Here is a 20,060-nt window from a genome sequence, read left to right as displayed (position 1 = left end):
CCGGATGGCTTAGTTGGTTGGAGCGTGTCCTCTTAACCACAAGGTTGCCGGTTCGACTCCCTCAAGGGATGGTGGGCTGCACCCCTGCAACTAACAATGGCAACTGGACCTGGAGCTGAGCTGCGCCCTCCACAACTAAGATTGAAAGGACAACAACTTGACTTGGAAATTGGAAAAAGTCCTGGAAGTACACACTGTTCCCCAATAAAGTCCTGTTCCCCTTCTCCAATAACATCTTAAAAAAAAAAAGAAAAGAAATAAGGTTGAAAGTTAGCTTAGATCAGAAGCTTAGATCAGATTGTGGAAGGTCATCCAGCATCCAATTATAAGACAAAGAATCCTAGTACCCTCTAAGGGAGCTGGGAGATTTTCCGTCTCCCCATGCCCATTCAGGAAGGGAATGAGCACTTGACCTGGGCTCAACTTATTAGACATTATCACTCAGGAGTATAAATTTCCAAATAATTATATAGAGATTCAGGAGTTATTTCAGAAATTATTTACCATAGCAGTAGTAAAATTAAGTGTTAGCATCATCCTAATCTGACATGACATTGGCTCTAATTGCTGCCTGTTTTCCAATTTTTTTTCTTCAACCTTCTTTAACTCCATGGGCTATCAAAGGTAATAGCAATAAATTATTTGCCTATATCAGCCTGAGACAATTTCTGTTGTCTGCAAACTAAAACACATAATTATTTTATGTCATAAAGAGACCATAGAGTGAAAATTTTTACCTACCTGGCACTTTCATACTGTTTCACAGTCAGTAAAGTGTCTTTAATTGTTTTGTTCACTAAAGTGTTGACATTCTCAATGAAAGAATTAATGGCCACACAAAGAGTTTCTCCATTTTTTGCCATCAGCCTCTGAGTATCTGCATTTTTGCCAAACTCTTTCTGTAATAAAGAACATATATTTACTTATTTATAATTGCATTAGTAAATGTGACTAAATGTGTCACTAATTGGAAGTTATTTAATATGGAAATCTAACTTTAAGATTTTGTGATTTTTTTCTTTTTTATTAATTAAAGTTTACTGGGGTAACAATTGTTAGTAAAGTTACATAAGTTTCAAGGGTACAATTCTGTAATACATCATCTATATATATATCACATTGTGTGTTCACCCACCAGAGTCAGTTCTCATTCCATTGTGATATTTTTTCAATTACACTTTTCAAATAATTGAAAATTGAAACAAATCAAAGCTAACTAAATCATTGTTGAAACAATCAGGTAAACAAAAATTATTTTTGGCTCAGAAGAATAGCTGGTTTCAAAGCCCATGTTTCTCACTGCTATAAAAATCCTACTTTTAAAAATGTTACCTATAGGGTTTTCTGAAATGGAAATTCATTTATCAGAGGAGAAGAGAGGTAAGAGTTTAGGTACTCTAAACCTAAGTAGTCAAATGGTAATGCAGCTTTGTATATCATGATGGTTAAATGCAGAAACATTAATACAAGATTGTTTGGGTTCAAATTCCAGTTACATCACTTGTTAACTATGCAACCTCTCTGTCCCTCCTTTCCACTTCTGTAAAAGGAGGATAACAATAGGACTTACAGTCTAATATTGTTGTGAGCATTGAATGTGTAATAAATATAAAGCCCCTAGAATCATATCTAACACACATTGCAGTGTACACACCTAGGGGGAAGTTATACAGCCACATACTGACAGGATGGTCCCCACAGCTACCAGTGAGCACATGCTTGGTAGTAGCGCTTGCGGTTTGTCCTGGTCCCAACCACTACATGTGTGTCTAAAACCATCCCCTGCCACTACATAGGCAAATGCACCAGTGCTAGTTGTGTGCACACACTCATCTGGGGGGCCCTGCTGCCTTCCCTGGTTCCCCCTAGCCACTTCACCTAGAAGAACAATGAAGACCCCAACAAACCTTGGTGCCACTGTGGCCCCCACCCAGTTCTTGCCAAGCACCACTGAGTTGTCAGTATTATGGACAATAGCAGCCTGAGCTAATAAGACACTGTGCCCATCCAGACCAGGTGCCACCATGTGTCCCACACTGAGCACTCTGCACCACTAGACTTGGGATCTTTGCATTCTCCAGTGTATCTCTATCAGCAAGTGGATGTCTTCCCTTACCAAAATCAATCTATAAACTCTGGAAGAGGTAACTACATTTTCAAACACGCAGAAACTTATGGAAGGCTACAAAGATCACAGAGAATTGGGGAAATATGTCTCCACCAAGGAATGAAATAAACTTTCAGTAATTAGCTCCAAGGAAATGGAGATCCAGGAATTTCCCACAAAGACTTTTTAAAAAATGTTGTAAAGATGTTCAGAAAGCTATAAGAGAACATAGATAAACAACTTAACAATATCAGGAAAACAATACAAGAACAAAACGATGAGACGTTCAACAAGAAAGATAGTGAAACATAAAGAACCAAACACATTTTTGGAATGAAGAATACAATGACCAAACTAAAGAATTCAATAGAGAGCTTTAACAGCAGACTTAAACAAGCATAAAAAAAGAATCTGTGAGCTAGAAGACAAGTCAATTGAAATTATCCATCATAGTAGCAAAAAGGATAAAAAAGAATGAAAAGAAATAAATATATGGGACACATCGGATACCACCAAGGAAAACAATGTATGCATCATTGCAGTCCCATAAAGGAGAAAAGAGAGAGAATGGGGTAGAGAGCCTATTTAAAGAAATAATGGTTGAGAACACCCCAAATCTGGGGAGAAATTTGACATTAAGCAAATAGGTAACCCTGAAACTTCAACCCAAAGCAATATTCTCCAAGATACATTAAAATAAAACAGCCAAAAGTCTGAAAAAAAGAGATTATTTTAAAAGAAGCAAGATAAAAAAGTTATCTCATACATAAGAAAACCCATAAGGCTATCAGCAGATTTTGCTGCAGAGACTTTGGCCAAGATTGAATGGGATGATAAATTCAAAACGCAAAATGTAAGAAACTGCCAACCAAGGATACTATACCCAGTGAAGTCCTTCAGAAATAAAGGCAACATAAAGACTCTCACTAGCAAACAAAAACTGAGGAAATTCATTGCTTCTAAACCTGCCTTACAAGAAATGCTAAAAAGAGTTCAAGCTGAAATGAAAGAACACTAATTAGTATATCAAAACACCTGAAAATATACAACACACTGGTAAAGGAAAGCATATAGTCAGATTCAGAATACTCTAGTGCTATAATATGGAGGTGTACTAATGAGTTAATTCTAGTATAAAGATTAAAGGACAAAAGTATTAAAAACAAATACAGTTACAATTTGTTCATGGATACACAATATAAAATATGTATATTGTGCCATTGAATAGTAGAAAAGATGAAGAGTAAAAGTATAAACATTTTGTATGCGATTGAAGTTAATTTGTTATGAGCATAAAATAGAATGCCCCATAGTAACCAGAAATAGAAAACCTAAAATAAATTCATAAAAGATAAAGGCAAGGTCATCAAAGCATACCAATACAGAAAAATCATTTTTTAAAGGCAGCAAGAGAGTCAAAAGTGAACAAGAGCAATTTAAAAGAGCAAGAAAATCATAAATAAGATGGAATTACTAAGTTCTTACCTATCGATAATTACTCTAAATGCAAATGGATTGAATTCTCCAATCAAAAGACATAGAGTAGCTGGATGGGCAAAAAAAACCCCACAAAAAAACCCCAAAAAAACAAGAGTCAACTATATGCTACCTACAAAAGATTCACTTCAGCTTTCAAGACACACACTGGCTCAGAGTAAAGGGATAGACAAAGATACAGCACACAGTGGAGAGCAAAAGTAAGCAAATCTAGCTATACTTATACAAAATAGACTTTAAGCCCAAAACAGTAACAACAGACAAAAAAAAAAGGTTATAAAATGATACAGTGGTCAAATAATCATGAAGATATAATTGAAAAATATGTGCACCGAACATTGGTGCACCTAAATGTGTTAAGCAAATACTAACAGAATTAAATGAAGAAGTAGACAATACAATAGTAGGAGACTAACCACCCCACTTTCAGCAATGGATAGAAAATCCAGACAGAAAATCAACAAGAAGGTGTTGGATTTTATACTTTGGAACTACTGGAACTAACAGTAGATACATAATTTTCCATCCAAATGTAACAGAGTATACATAATTCTCAAGCATATACACAGCTTTCTTCAGGATAGATCATATGATAGGTCACAAAACAAGTTCAGCAAATTTAAGATGACTGAAATTATACCAAGTATATTTTCCAAACACAATGGTATAAAACTAGAAATAAATACAGAAGGAAAGTTGGAAAAATTCATAAATATGTGGAAATTAAGAAGAACACTTGTGGAAAATCCAATGGATCAAGAAGAAGTCGAAGGGCTATTACAAAATATCTTGAAAACAAAAATGAAATGGAAACAACATAGCAAAATATATGGGAAGCTGCAAGAGCAGGTCTAAGAAGGAAATTTATAGCAATAATTGCCTACATGACAAAAGGAAAGATCTTAAATAAACAGTCTAACTTTATTCATCAAGGGACTAGAAAAAGAAGAGCAACAAAGCCCAAAGTTAGCAGAAGAAATGAAATTAAAAAAAAAAATGAGAGCAGAAATAAATGAAATAGATACCAGAAAAACATTAGAAAATATTAATAAACCTAAGAATTATTGTCGAGAAGGTAAAATTGACAAATGTTTAGCTAGACCAATTTAGAAAAAAAGAGAAGGCATATTAAAAATCATAAATGAAAGAGAACATTAAAACAGATACTACATAAATATGTATAAAATCAGAGACTACTATAAAAAATTATGTGCCAACAAATTGGATACCCTAGAAGAAATGGCTAAATTCCTAAAAGCATACAACCTACCAGAAAGAGTCATGAAGAATAAGAAAATCAGAACAGAATAATGATGAATAAGGAGATAGAATCAGTAATCTAAACCTCCCAACAAACAAAAGTGCAGTATCAAATTGTTTCACTGTTGAATTTTATCAAACATTTGAAGAAATCATGCCAATTCTTCTCAAATGCTTCCAAAAAATTGAAGAGGACAGAAAAAGTAGAGAACCATATGATTTCACTGATATGTGGTATATAAAAATGAAAACAACAAAAGAACAAGACAAAATGAAGAAACAAAAACTCATAAACACAGACAATAGTTTAGTGGATACCAGAGGATAAGGGGGTAGGGGGATGGTAGATGAGGGTAAAGGGGATCCAATATATGGTGATGGAAACAACAATTGCACCCTTACCTATTTACCTCAAAGGACTGAAAACAAATGTTTAAAGTAAATGTATACATGGATATTTATAGCAGCAATATTTTACAATAGTTAAAAGTGGAAAAAGCCCAAATGTACATCATCTGATGAATGGAAAAAATGTGTGATATATCCATACAATGGAATATTTTGGGCCAAAAAAGGAATAATTGTTGATAGATGTTACAACATGAGTAAATCTTGAAGACAATATATACTAAATGATGGAAGCAAGCTACTAACACCCACATACAGTAAGATTTCATATTAATGGAATAGTCAGAATGAACAAATCCATAGAAACAGAAAGTAGTTTTGATTTCCAGGGGTTTGAGGAACACAAAAATGGGAAATTACTACTTAATTGTTATGGGGTTTCATTTTAGGATGATGAAAATATTAAAAAATCAGATCCTGGTACCAGTTGCACATATTTTTGAACACACTACATGCCCTGAATTGTACATTTTAAAATGATTAAAAAGGTATTTTGTACATTTTACCACAATAAAAAATTTTAGTTAACATACTAATTATCAAAGATTTAAAATTAAAGCCTGAACATGATGAGGGTTACCTGCACTTCTAGCTTTAAGTAGAGAAAGCAACAGAGAAGACATAAAAGGTATCACTATTAAGACAAAGTACTCTCAAATTACCATTACGCATTCACGATTTTAATTAATGTACATCATGAAGGAACTTATGCAACTTATGCTAACTTTGAGGCTATAATTGGATTCCCACATTCCAAGGATTCAGTTGGCACTTCTTAAGGACAATCTTACAAATTCTAATTTTAGTAAGAATTTAATAAATTACCAATTAAATCTATTATCGCAGTGTTATTTCAATTTATCGCTTTCCTCCCCTCCATTCCTATAGCTATTATAAAATAATCTTACACGTAGATCTAGTGACTTCAGGCTTAAGTCAGCAAATACATTTCCAAGTTGTTTTTGGGTGTGCACCATGTAGAAGAGATGGTGGGAAAACATCTGAGCCAGTCTTAGAATATTTTCATACTTTTTCTTGTTATCTTTTAATATATCAATCTGGCAATCAAGTTCAAGGTCGACTGTTCTTGAGCCATGTCCCAGCCTCTCTGACATAAGTTGTCGAGTGTACTAAAAGTGCAAAAGTGCAATTTTTTAGTTAAAAACATAAAATACATAACATAGCAACCCACAAGTACAAAAGCTGGAGCATATAACATACATTTTTTTTGTTTGTTTCAAATGAGCTATTTTAAACATCTTAACTTAGCATTCTTGATTTAATAAGGCACAACACAGTGTAAATTGTCAAGCACCATAGAAGTTAATCAGAACTCAATAAAAGTATTTATACAGGTGTCAACCCATGTTAATATAAACATTATATTTAAAAACTTTGACGAATTATCCAGCTAAGTATTATCTGAAAAATGTGGTCTTTCACATATCTTATTTTAAGTTTAGTGTACTCAATTAACAACCTGCCTTTGACAATGTGGATAGTGGACATTGATTTTTAAATAATATAAAACTATTAAAATATTAATAGCAAAAAATATTAAAATTCCACTTTTCTATTTTCAAATACTTCAGTATTCTTATAGTTTTACCTTAAATAGCTATGATAGCTATTGTGTGTGTGTGTGTGTGTGTGTGTGTGTGTGTGTTTGTGAGAGAGAAAGAGAGAGAGAGAGAAAGGGAGAGAGAGAATTATCTTTTTACTTTTGCCAAAGAGTATGTTATTAAGAGGCATGCTAAACTATCCTGTCCCATGAGAGATATTTAGCTTTCTATATAGAAAGTGGTCAAAGCATATAACTTATCAGACCTGTTGTGACCAAAATAATTTTTGACACCAAATTAGTTCTGTAACAAAATATGTCTAAATAGAATACCTTAAGAATGTGTTTGCAAGAGAATAGAAACAGGAACTGCAAAGTAGGAATGAGCAAGTATTCCTGAAATTCACAAAAGAAAACAGTCACAGCCAGAATGAAGGTATCCAAGGGGAAGCTGGATAAAGTATACACTCCTATCCTACATCAACTAAATCAGAATCAGTAGCTGAGTGCCTGGTCCAGGTGACAAAGAATCATAAATCATACTAAAGAGTTCAGAAAGCCTGAGAAACACAGAGTCATAGAACCAATAATTATATCAGGCTCCGGACTTTACTAGAGGAAGAAGTTTTTGTCAGTTCATATGTGCTGTATAATAAGCTCCATATTACTTAGATTTACATTGAAATACCAAAAATAGGTTATAATAAAATATATATTTCCTTTAAAATGGAAGAAATGATCACTTGAAAATTATGCCTAAAGGAACACCGTAATGTATTACATTATGATGAGTATAAATAATAAGTGGTTCTTAATATTATAGATGTAAAATACATAAACGATAAGAATAGAAATATATATATATATATATATGTATTCATATGCATATAAGAAGTAATATATAAGCACTAAAGGAAAAGGCCAATTTTGTGGAACACCAGAGCAGAAAAGGGATCAATTCAACAAATATTGAAAGCAGCTACATCAGAAACTCTGGATGTGGGACCCAAGAATCTGTGCTTTCCCAAGTCCTAACAGGTGATTTTAAAACACTCTCAAGTATGAGGACCAGTGTAATATATGACTGAATTCTAAAGCTATCGGAAAGGTACTTATCCAAGATGGTGACATATTAGCCTTTGTAACACAACTTTTCCCATGGACACATAAAACCTATAACTAGCTACACACTGGTAAATTCCCTCTGATAAACATCCAGAAACTGGCTGAGTGACTACTATATATTGAGTGAACAAGAAAACAACATCACCAACATCAAAATGGGTATGGCACACACTCAACTACATGCACACCTCAGAGATATTGCAGGTTTTGTTCCAGATCATGGCAATAAAGTGAATGTTACAATAAAGTGAGTCACACAAATCTTTTGGTTTCCCACTACATATAAAAGTTATGTTTACAGTATACTGTAGTCTATGAAGTGTGCAATAGCATTACATCTAATAAAACAATGTACATACTTTAATTTAAAGATATTTAATTGCTAAAATATGCTAAACGTCACCTGAGTCTTCAGTGAGTTATCATCTTTGCTGGTGGGGCCTCCATGTTGGTGCCTGAGACTGATCAGGGTGCTGTTTGCTGAAGGTTTGGGAGGCTGTGCTTTATTTTTTAAAATAAAGCAAAAATGAAGTTGGGCACATTGATTGATTCTTCCTTTCACAAAAATTTCTCTGTAGCATGTGATGTTGTTTCATAGCATTTTACCACGGTAGAATTTCTTTCAAAATTGTATTCAGTCCTCACAAACCGTGCCGCTGCTTTAGCAACTAAGTTTATGCAATCTTCTAAATTTTTTGTTGTCATTTCAACAGTCTTCACAGCATCTTTACCAGGAGTAGCTTCCATCTCAAGGATCCACTTTTTTGATCATCCATAAGAAGCCACTCTTCATTTGTTGAAGTTTTATCATGATATTGCAGCAATTTAGTTACATCTTCAGGCTCCACTTGTAATTTTAGTTCTTTTAATATTTCCATTACATCTGCAGTTACTTCCTCCACTGAAGTCTTGAACCCCTCGCAGTTATCAATGAGGGTTGGAATCAACTTCTTCCAAACTCCCGTTAATGTTGATATTTTGATTTCTTGCCATGAATAATGAATATTCTTAATGGCATCTAGAACAGTGAATCCTTTAAAGAGGTTTTCAACTTTTGCCAGATCCATTAGAGGAGTCACTATCTATGGCAGCTAGAATTTTATGAAATTAGTTTGTTAAATAATAAAACTTCAAAGTCAAAATTACGCCTTGATCCATGGGCTGCAGAATGGGTGTTGTGTTAGCAAGCATGAAAACAACATTAATTTCATTGTCCATCTCCATCAGAGCTCTTGGGTGAACCATGTGCATTGTCAGTGAGCCGTCATATTTTGGACAGAATCTTTTATTTTTCTCAGTATGTCTCAACAGTGGGCTTAAAATATCCAGTAAACTTTGTTTAAACAGATGTGCTGCCATCCAGGCTTTGTTGTTCCATTTACAGAGCACAGACAGAATAGATTTAGGATAACTCCTAAGGGGCCTAGGATTTTTAGAATGGGTAATTGAGCATTGGCTTCAACTTAAAGTTACCAGATATATTAACTCCTAACAAGAGAGTCAGCTTTTCCTTTGAAGCTTTGAAGTCAGGCATTGTCTTCAATTCTTTAGCTATAAAAGTCCTAGAAGACATCCTCTTTCAATATAAAGCTGTTTCATCTAAATTAAAAATCTGTTGTTTAGTGTAACCACCTTCGTTAACTATCTTAGCTATGTCTTCTAGATCACTTGCTGCAGCTTCTCCATCCACAGTTGCTGCTTCACCTCCCACTTTTATGTCATGGAGACAGCTTCTTTCTTTAAACCTCGTGAACCAACCTCTACCAGCTGCAAACTTTTCTTCTGCAGCTTCCTTACCTCTCAGCTTTCATAGAATTGAAAAGACTTAGGGCTTTGCTTTGGATTAGGCTTTTGCTTAAAGGGATATTGTGGCTGGTTTAATTTTTTATGCAGATTACTAAAACTTTCTCCATAGCAATAAGGCTGTTTTCCTTTCTTATTATTCATGTGTTCACTGGAGTAGCATATTTTATTTTCCTCAAGAACTTTTCCTTTGCATTCACAGCTTGGCTAATTGTTTGGCATGAGAGGTCTTGCTTGCAGCCTATCTTGGCTTTGGAATGCCTACCTCACTAAGCTTAGTCCTTTCTAGCTTTTGATTTAAAGTGATAAATGTGGAACTCTTCCTTTCACTTCAACACTTAGAAGCCACTGTAGAGTTATTAAGTGATCTAATTTCAATATTGTTGTGTCTCAGGAAATAGGAGGCCTGAGTAGAGGGACAAAAATGAGGAAACAGCTGGTCTGTTGCAAACAGGAGCAGTCAGAACACACACATTTATTTACTAAGTTTGCTGTTCATGCTGTCCCCCTCCCCCAAATTACAATAGTAACATCAAAGGTTACTGATCCCAGATTACCATGCCAAACATAATAATGAAAAAGTATGAAATATTTTGAGAATTACTAAAATGTTACACAGACACAAAGTGAGCAAATACTATCGGAAACTGGTGCCAATAGACTTGCTAATTGCATGGTTGCCACAAATCTTCAATTTGTACAAAAAAAGAAAAGAATGTGATATTTGTGAAGTGCAATAAAGTGAAATGGAATAAAATGAAGGTATGCCTGTACAGTTTACTGTACAGTTTACTTCTTCACAGCAAACCAGAATAGTCAGTTCAAAGCGTGCTGGAGCCAAGCTCAAATACTTATACATCCAGTTGCTTGTGATATAGGCCTAATAAGCATATATTTAGTCACTCACAGCCACTGCACCAAATATCTTCTAACAAGAGATAAAAGAAACTCTGGGACTATAAAAGACCATAAGTTTATACTGTCATTCAGATCTCTTTGACTCAGAGACTTATTGTCATGCAGGGACTCAGTTCCCGCTCCCCACATAAGAACGCAGGACATGGTGAGGCCAAAAAGGACCACCCATGGAGCCATAAATAGGGGAGTCATACCAAGAATATTCTTGCTGGCGGCTGGTCGAGACACAAAAGTAAACACCTGCCAGTACCCCAACAAGGAGTCTTCCTGCACCCCAGTCTCGCAGGTGGTTGGGCGAGACACAGGAAGTAGAATCCACATGATCCGCAATCTGCCGGCCGCTTCTCTGCCAACCAACAACCCCACTTGCTAGCTACAATCCACTGTCCACTTCTCTGCAAACCAACCAACCCCCTAGCTCAGCCACGGCAGTTATATTAGTCGCTAATGGCTAACCAGTAACAGCTGATGTCCATCTACTAACCGAGCCAGCACCTTTCCATGTGAGGCCAAGAGCCTGGAAACTACTTTCTGGGACTCTGTCCCCATACTTGTTGTCTTTAAATTGAGTAATATAAATTAGACACTTAAGCATGCTCTCTGATGTGTCGCTACTTCTGGAATTCCCTTGCTCTTCACTGCTTCTGGGAGGTAGCCTCAAGCTACTGTCTCTAGCAATCTCAAGATATGATTAACATTCCCTCTCATGTTTCCTGTAAAATAGAGTTTATTGTATACTATTGCAATCTTTTGGTCATGTCTTGTTTTTTAATCAGCACCCAAATTCATGAAGTTACTATATAATCAAACTGTTGAAAACCAAGGCAAAGAATCTTGAACATATCAACAGAGAAGGGACATATCTACACTACCATGTTTATTATAGCATTGTTTATGGAAACAACCTAAGTATTTGCCAACAGATAAAGAAATTGTGGTGTATGTACATAGTGAATAATTATTCAGCTTAAAAAATATGAAGATCCTTCCATTTGCCAAAAAGTGAATAAACATGGGGTACATTATGCTAAGTGAAATAAGTTACAGGCAGAGAGAAAAATACTGCATGATCTCACTAATATGTGGAATTTTTAAAAGTTGAATACATAGAAGCAGAGTAGAAAGTTGGTTACCAGGGGTGGTGAGCTTGTGGGAAATGGAGAAATATTACTCAAAGGGTACAAAGTTGCAGTTATGGAGGATTAATAAGCCTAGAGATCTAATGTTGAAAATGATGAATACTGTACTGAATAATGTAAATTTACTAAGAGTAGATTTCAGGTGTTCTTATAACAAAAAAAAATGGTAACTATGTGAGACAGATGTATTAACTAGCTTGACTATAGTGATCATTTTACAATGTATATCAAATAATAATGTCATATACTTTAAATGTATACACTTTTCATTTCAAAAATAAAGAGAGAGAGAAAAGTGAACTGACGTGCACAAGAATTCATCAGTAAGATTTTCAGCTGGCTTCTCATTGGAAATCATGGAGACTAAAAGGCAGAGAGAAGAAAATTTTAAAGCATTAAAAATATCTATTGTTTCCTGTCAAGATTGTTATGTAGGTAAATGCTGTGTTTACTTCTTCTCACGACCACATCAAAATTATAACTAAACTACAGAACAACCATCATTGAGAACTGCCTGAAGTCTAGCTGAAGTCTATCCTTATAACTAAGGATACATAGAAGAAGCCATGTAGTGACAGGTAGGAATGGCAAAGATGTGTAACAAGCTGGCCTTATGCCCACGTTTTAAAATCAGGAGGGATATCTCAGTTTTGGATGTCCCCCTGGAGAAGTAAGGGGTCCCAGGCCCACACTGGGTTACCTAGCCCCAGGTTCCAGTGCTGGAGAGAGAATTACCCATAATTTCTGGCTGTGAAAACCAGGGGGAGGTTGTGGCTTAGTGAGGTGGAGGGCTTCTGGAGACCCAGGCATTCCTCTTAAAAAGCCTGGGGATATACTTACCAACTGACAGACTCACTCACTTTGAGCTCCAGTGCTGGGGCAGCAGCTCACAAGGTGCCAGGGACATACAGAGAGAAAGTGAATAGTCTGGCTTCAGGGTAAGGGCTGGAAGGGCAGCTTTCTCCCAGACAGATGTGCTGGCAGAAGCCATTGTTCCTTGTTGAGCCCTCCTTCTACCCACTGTGCACACACAGGTGGCTACCGTATCTGAGTCTCCATAAACCTGATTAATACCATTCCCTCTACCTTGGTGATTCCCTGAGACTCCAACCTGCCCAACATGCAGACCCACCTATTCCAGTGACTTTTCCATACAAACAGCCTGTCTTGGTTCATGCTGCAGCTTCCTAAAATCTCACAAAGTTTCACAAACCACCCAAAAACAGAATCTGGCCTCAGCATGCCCTGTACCTCTCCGTCAGCAGCCTCAAGCCCAGGATTAATGGCAACAATCTGCAATCACTTTGTAGCTCTTATCAAGTGGCCCAGGCAGAGCACAGGCAGTGGCTGACCTTGGCCTGCAACAGAGCCCCTTTCAAGAGACCCCAGAACCAACACACCGGGTGACTAGCTCCCAACCACACCACAGCACCACCGAATCATTTCCACAAATAACACACCCAGAGAACACACTAGGAAGGCACCAGAGCCCTGCTAAAGTGAATCCTGCTTCATAGGGTCACCCCCTGCACAATAGTTCCTTCACTGTGGTCACAACCAGTTCTTAAAGCCAATCAGTCTGAGGGTCAATTCCTCCCATTGATGTGCCAACTGGAACCAAGGCTCAACTACAACAGGAGGGCATGCACAACACATACAATGTACACACCTGGAGCACCCGGCTCAGGTGACCAGGAAGACTGTTCCACTGGGCCCCACAAGGCACCTACTACATAAGCCACTCTACTAAGACTAGGAGACATAGCAGCCCAACCTAATACATAGAAACAAACGCAAAGAGGCAGCCAAAATGAGGAGACAAAGAAACATGTCCAAAATGAAAAAAACAGAACAAAGCTCCAGAAAAAGAACTAAACAAAATGGAGACAAGCAATCTATCAGATGCAGAGTTCAAAACACTGGTTATAATTATGCTCAGTGATCTCAGTGAGAACTTCAACAAAGAGATAGTAAAAATAAAAAGGGACAGAAACCATAAAAAAGAACCAGTCAAAAATGAAGAATACATTAGAAGGAAACAACAGCAGATTGAATGCAGCAGAGGATCAAATCAATGACTTGGATGACAAGGTAGTGCAAAACACTAAATCAGAACAGGAAAAAGAAAAACAGAATTTAAAAAATGAGGATAGTTTAAGGGACCTGTGGGACAACATCAAGGGTACCAACATTCACATCATAGGGGTACCAGAAGAAGCAGAGAGAGAGAGCAAGGAACTGAAAACCTATTTGAAGAATTAATGATGGAAAACTTCCCTAACTGGGTGAAGGAAATAGACATACAAGCCCAGGAAGCACAGATAGTCCCAAACAAGATGAACCCAAACAGGCGCACACCAAGTGTGGGGACAGAGCCCCAAAAAGCAGTTTCCAGGCTCTCGGCCTCACATAGAAAGGTGCTGGCTCAGGTAGTAAATGGCCATCAACTGTGATCAAATGGCCAGCAGCTGTGGCTAGTTGGCCGTCAGCTGTAACCAGTGAGCCATTGGCCACGAATATAACTGCTGTGGTTACGCTAGCAGAAAAAAAGAAAAAGGGGGAGCTAGCAAGAAGATGGTGGCTGAGTCTGCAAGCGGCACAGTGAGGGTTGAGAATTGTGTTGCTCCTGGTTCCTGTGTCTCCAACCCAGCCGCCAGTGAGAGTATAGTGGTATGACTCCCCTACCTATGGCTCCGTGGGTGTTCCTTTTTGGCCTCACCATGTCCTGCGTTCTTGTGTGGGGAGTGGGACCAGAGACCCCGCATGACACCCCGCACGACACATGGCGAAGTCGGCAGGATCCCCTGCACTACACCAAGACACATCATAATTAAAATGGCAAAGGTTAAAGACAAAGAGAGAGTCTTAAAAGCAGCAAGAGAAAAGCAGTTCATTACCTAAAAGGGAGGGAGTTCCCATAAAACTGTCAGCTGATTTCTCAACAGAAACTTTGCAGGCTAGAAGGGATTGGCAAGAAATACTCAAAATGATGAAAAGTGAAGACCTATAACCAAGAATACTCTACCCAGCAAGGTTATCATTTAAAATCAAAGGATAGATAGAGCTTCCCAGACTACAAAAAGCTAAAGGAGTTTATCACCACCAAACTAGTATTTCAAGAAATGTTAAAAGGATTTCTTTAAGATGAAGATGAACAAAAACTTTAAGAAAATATGAATAATAAAATGGCAATAACTACATTTCTATCAAGATTTACTTTAAATGTAAATGGATTAAATGCTCCAATCAAAAGCCATAGGGTGGCTGAATGGATAAGAAAACAAAACTCTTACATATGCTGCCTACAAGAGACTCACTTCAAATAAAAAAATACACACAGATTGAAAGTAAAGAGATGGACAAAGACATTTCATATGGCAAGAAAAGGAATAAAAAAAGCTGGGGCAGTAATACTTATCTCAGACAAAATAGACTTTAAAACAAAGGCTATAACAAAAAGGAAAGAAGGACCCAGCAATTCCACTGCTGGGTATTTTTCTGAAGAAACCCAAAACACTAATTTGAAAGGCATATGCATCCCTATGTTCACTGTAACATTAGTTACAAAAGACAAGATATGGAAGCAACCTGTATGTCCATTAATGGATGAAAGGATAAAGAAGAGGTGGTACATATTTACAGTGGATTGTTACTCAGCCATAAAAAAGAATGAAATCTTACTATCTGCAACAACATGGATGGACCTAGAGGGTATTGTGCGGAGTGAAGTAAGTCAGACAGAGAAGGACAAATGCCATATGATTTCACTTACATGTGGAATCTAAAGAACAAAATAAATGAACAAATAAAACAAAAACAAACTCAGATACAGAGAACATTTTGATGGTTGCCAGTTGGGGGAGCTGGGGGAAAAAAGTGAAGGGATTAAGAAATACAAATTGGTAGTTACAAAACAGTCATGGATGTAAATTACAGCATAAAGAATGCAGTCAATAATATTGTAATAACTATGTACAGTGCCAGGTGGGTAGAAGACTAATTGGGGGTTCACTTCATAAAATATACAAATGTCTAACCACTATGCTGTACATCTGAAACTAACAAAATAGTATTGAATGTCAAAAATAAAAAATAAAAGAAAATCGGGGTAGGGGAACTCTCTTTTTATTTTATGCTCAATTTTGCTGTGAACCTAAAACTGCCAAAAGAATAAACCATATTTTCAGAAACAAATTAAGGCAGCACACTGGAAAACAAAATAATTCCAAAACACATATCTGATAAAGGACTTGTACCAAGAATATACAAAGAACTCTTTCACCTCAATGATAAGACAAACAACTGGGCAAACAATCTGAATAGATATTTCTCAAAAAAATACAAGTATAGCTAATGAGCACATAAAAACATGTTTGACATTATTAGTCATTAAGGAAACTCAAATTAAACCACAATGAGATATCATTTCAAATCTTCTATAATAGAGATACAAAAGGTACACATCAACAAATATTGGCAAGTATGTAGAGAAACAGAAACTCGTATACATTGCTGGTAGAATACAAAATGTTACAGCTACTTTAGAATATATTTTGGCTTTTCTTCAAATGCTGAAAAATAAATTCATTATTTGGCCTATCAATTCCCACTTAGGTATCTGCCCAAGAGAAATAAAAAAAATACATATCCGTACTAAGTCTTGCACATTAATGTTTTCAGCAGAATTATTAATAATAATTAAAAAAAATGAAAAGAGACTTTCCATCCTAGAATCACAGCCCAGTTTGTCTGTAACCTCGCAGAGAAGGCCCTGGCGCTGCTAAACGCTGCTGTGACTTACTAGAAGCCTCGATTGGCCACATTTTGGCACTATGACAAGGTTGGGCTGGTTCCTCCAACCCCTGCTGAGATCCCTACAGCTATTCAGAGCTTGAAAAAAATAGTCAATAGTGCCCAAACTAGGGGCTTCAAACGGCTCACAGCTAAGGAATGTCTGCAATGGTTTGGTCACCACTGATGTTGGTGAGATCATAGGCAAGTGCGACATCATTGGCTATAATGTTTGAAGACCAATCGTTAACATCAGTTTCTTTTGGGTTTATTATTCGAATATTCTTGGATCATGTGTGATCAGACTGGTATTTGAATAAAATATGTCAAAATCAGTATTTTCGATATAAAAAAAAAGAAAGAAAAAGATAAGAAGCCAAATGTCTATCAGCTGGTGATTTCTCTCAGTGTTTTTACCTAAAAATCCTGAGCAGTTGAAACAGTTAGCAATTCTTCATCCAGCACTCCCATAGTTTGTTATATATGAGTTTAAGAGGAAGTAGAAATTATTTATAGAGGTCATGCAATTGAGGAAAAATCTTGTTCTCATGGGACAATAATAGATTTATAATCAGTGATTTACAGAATGGAAAAAAATGACTTAAAAAATTAAACAGGGGCCGGCCTGGTGGCTCAGGTGGTTGGAACTCCCTGCTCCTAACTCCGAAGGCTGCCGGTTCGATTCCCACATGGGCCAGTGGGCTCTCAACCACAAGGTTGCCAGTCCGATTCCTCGAGTCCCGCAAGGGATGGTGGGCAGCACCCCCTGCAACTAAGATTGAACATGGCACCTTAAGCTGAGCTGCCGCTGAGCTCCCAGATGGCTCAGTTGGTTGGAGCGTGTCCTCTCAACCACAGGGTTGCCAGTTCAACTCCCTCAAGGGATGGTGGGCTGCGCCACCTACAACTAGCAGCGGCAACTGGACCTGGAGCTGAGCTGCACCCTCCACAACTAAGACTGAAAGGACAATAACTTGAAGCTGAATGGCACCCTCCACATCTAAGATTGAAGGGACAACAACCTGACCTAGAAAAAAGTCTTGGAAGTACACATTGTTCCCCAATAAAGTCTTGTTCCCCATCCCCAATAAAATCTTAAAAAAAAATTAAACTGGATCCTTTACAGCAATACATCTTAGAGCCTTTACTTTCTACTAAATATTTATTGTGAGTGTCAAAGAGGAGATGCAAAGTTTGGACTTCCCATATTTATTATGTTTTTATCATCAAAATTCATTTCTAACTAGTAGTTAGAAAAACACCCTTTGGAAAAATCTTGGGTGAAACAAGATAATACAGAAAGAAGCTAATTCCTGTTAATTGGGTTAGGATAATTGTAGAGCATTAGAAAAAAATATCCTCCTAATCTGACAACTTTGAGTTGTTTTGGAAATGGAGCCAACCACTTCAGCAAGACTTCACAAGGACCTGATCATTATGGTTTTGTTTTTGCATTTTTATGAGATTTTGTGTCTTTTATCAACAGATGTATATCCTTACAATAAAACACACAAGAAAGGATACAATTCATTATTGGTAATTCAGCACCTCTAATAAGTGCAGAAAGCACCTTACTCCAGGGAACTACTCTACCTTCCATTCCAAGTACCTGATTCTTGAAGGTTTGCCAGTCACAGTATCCCATCTAGTTCATAAAAGTAGCTAAGGGGTACCAGGTCTGGCAAAAGAGTTTCCTATCTCCTGAGTATAGGGTCTGATCTATGAGATTGACACCATCAAAGTCAGAAGAGAGAATAGAAAAATATTATATTACTGAGTCTCTGTGGAATTTTAGTATACAGAAGCTTGGAGAAAGGGGTATCTCTTTCTTCTGTTGTCCTTGATGATGTCTCCATGAAGAATGCCTGACTGCAATAAAAGAGAATAAGGCCAAGTAGAGATGAGAGACAGATAAGGGAAGTCTTTTGGCTAGAGCCCCTAGTTCTTGTCTATGAAGTCATCAGAACTGCTCGGATTCCTGGAGTTCTTACTTTGATTTATTAACTACCCTACTATCTTCCCAACAAAACTATGTATTATTACTCAAGCTAGTTTGAGTTGAACTTCTAAAATCTAAAATATAGGGGGAGGGGCAATGTTACTAAAGCTTGCTAAATGAATCCGTTTTTCTGCAGATTAATCAATATAAGAATAACAATAAAATAAAGTAGGAGGTTAAAAATTTCAATGACAACCCCGATTCCAAAAAAGTCGTTTTTTCTTCAAAGGATCACATTTTATAGTAATTATTTTCCTCAAGACTTCTTTAAATTCCAAAGCAATAAAAAAGTTTTTTTTTAAAAAATTTTAAATCCCTCACTATATCTGTTTATTCATACTTTCCTAAAACAATAAAGTAATATTCAGGTGTTCAGAGAAATTAACATAAAAAGAGTATGGAATAACCATATACATATGAAGACTTGAGATAGCTTCTTAATATACATTTTTAATTTTTCCCTAAGCAGTATGGAAATCAAACTCAGCATTTACTGCACTAAACTACAGGTGATTTGGGACAGCCAAATTGAAACATAGTAGAGGTGTTTTGAATAGCATGCACTAAAAAAGTGGGAAAAACTTAATGGCTTAAAAGGGTAAAATAATCCCAGAGAAACGGAGATATTTGGGAAATAAAAATAAAAGCACATTTATTTTCTCATTAAAAATTATTAAATCAGTACTTTTAGTAGAACAACTCATGCATAATCCTACCCATTAATAGTTTATAAAACAAGGAAGAAGTAGTCCTATGCTGAAGATTTTTTATAGAACAAGATGAAAATATATATTCTTCAGAAACTAAGCCACATGAAAAAAATAATACATTCAAAATACATTCATGTATAGGGAACATAAAAAATATTTCTCTGTAGTTGAATGTCAGATTAAGTTAATCAAAGCTTAATTATAGAACCAAAAAGTTTCCAACATCTATCAATGTTTAAAAAAACCTGTGTTTTTTCTTTAAAATACAAAAAAAAAGAATGGCACTTTTAAGTTCTGATTTTAAGATAAAAAACCCTATGTTATGAAGAAAGTCAGATAATCAGTAAAAGCAAAACTAGTCCACATTGGAAGTCCAACTCTCTCTGCAGGTAGCAGGAAAAAATGTATCCTCTACGGGACTCTTACATATGGTAGCAAGTGAAAAAATCAGCTTTTTTTTCCCAGTTCAATAGTGATTAACACTGTGATTACAATAGTGACTACTTTAATAAACATTGAAAAATGAAGTTAAAATCAATTATTATTAATCTTAGAAATACTTTATAAACAAAGGAAAAGCTTGGGAAGCTTCTGTGGAGCTTCTCTGTGAATAGAAGAACACAAGCTCCGTGAAGACACCGATCTTTTTTCATTTAATTCACTGCCATATTCTAAATTCTATATCCAGAACAGCATATCATATAACAACTATTTAATATCCGTTGAGTGAGTGAATAATAAA

General features: G+C 36.4%; 1 protein-coding gene and 1 pseudogene across 1 annotated transcript in view; one reads left to right on the top strand and one right to left on the bottom strand.

Annotated features, from left to right (window-relative positions):
* LOC117025137 (arfaptin-1-like) overlaps positions 1–20,060 on the bottom strand; it is a 41,595-nt gene that overhangs the window by 18,230 nt on the left and 3,305 nt on the right. Inside the window, 2 exon segments of the mRNA XM_033110911.1 lie at positions 742–899; positions 6,181–6,402. Of these exon segments, the coding sequence (XP_032966802.1) occupies positions 742–899; positions 6,181–6,402 (380 nt within the window).
* On the top strand, positions 15,789–16,845 carry LOC117024454 (ATP synthase subunit g, mitochondrial-like; annotated as a pseudogene).

Source organism: Rhinolophus ferrumequinum, chromosome X (assembly GCF_004115265.2).
Source record: "Rhinolophus ferrumequinum isolate MPI-CBG mRhiFer1 chromosome X, mRhiFer1_v1.p, whole genome shotgun sequence".
Classification (NCBI taxonomy): Eukaryota; Metazoa; Chordata; class Mammalia; order Chiroptera; family Rhinolophidae; genus Rhinolophus; species Rhinolophus ferrumequinum.
This window is presented reverse-complemented; position numbering and strand designations above follow the sequence as displayed.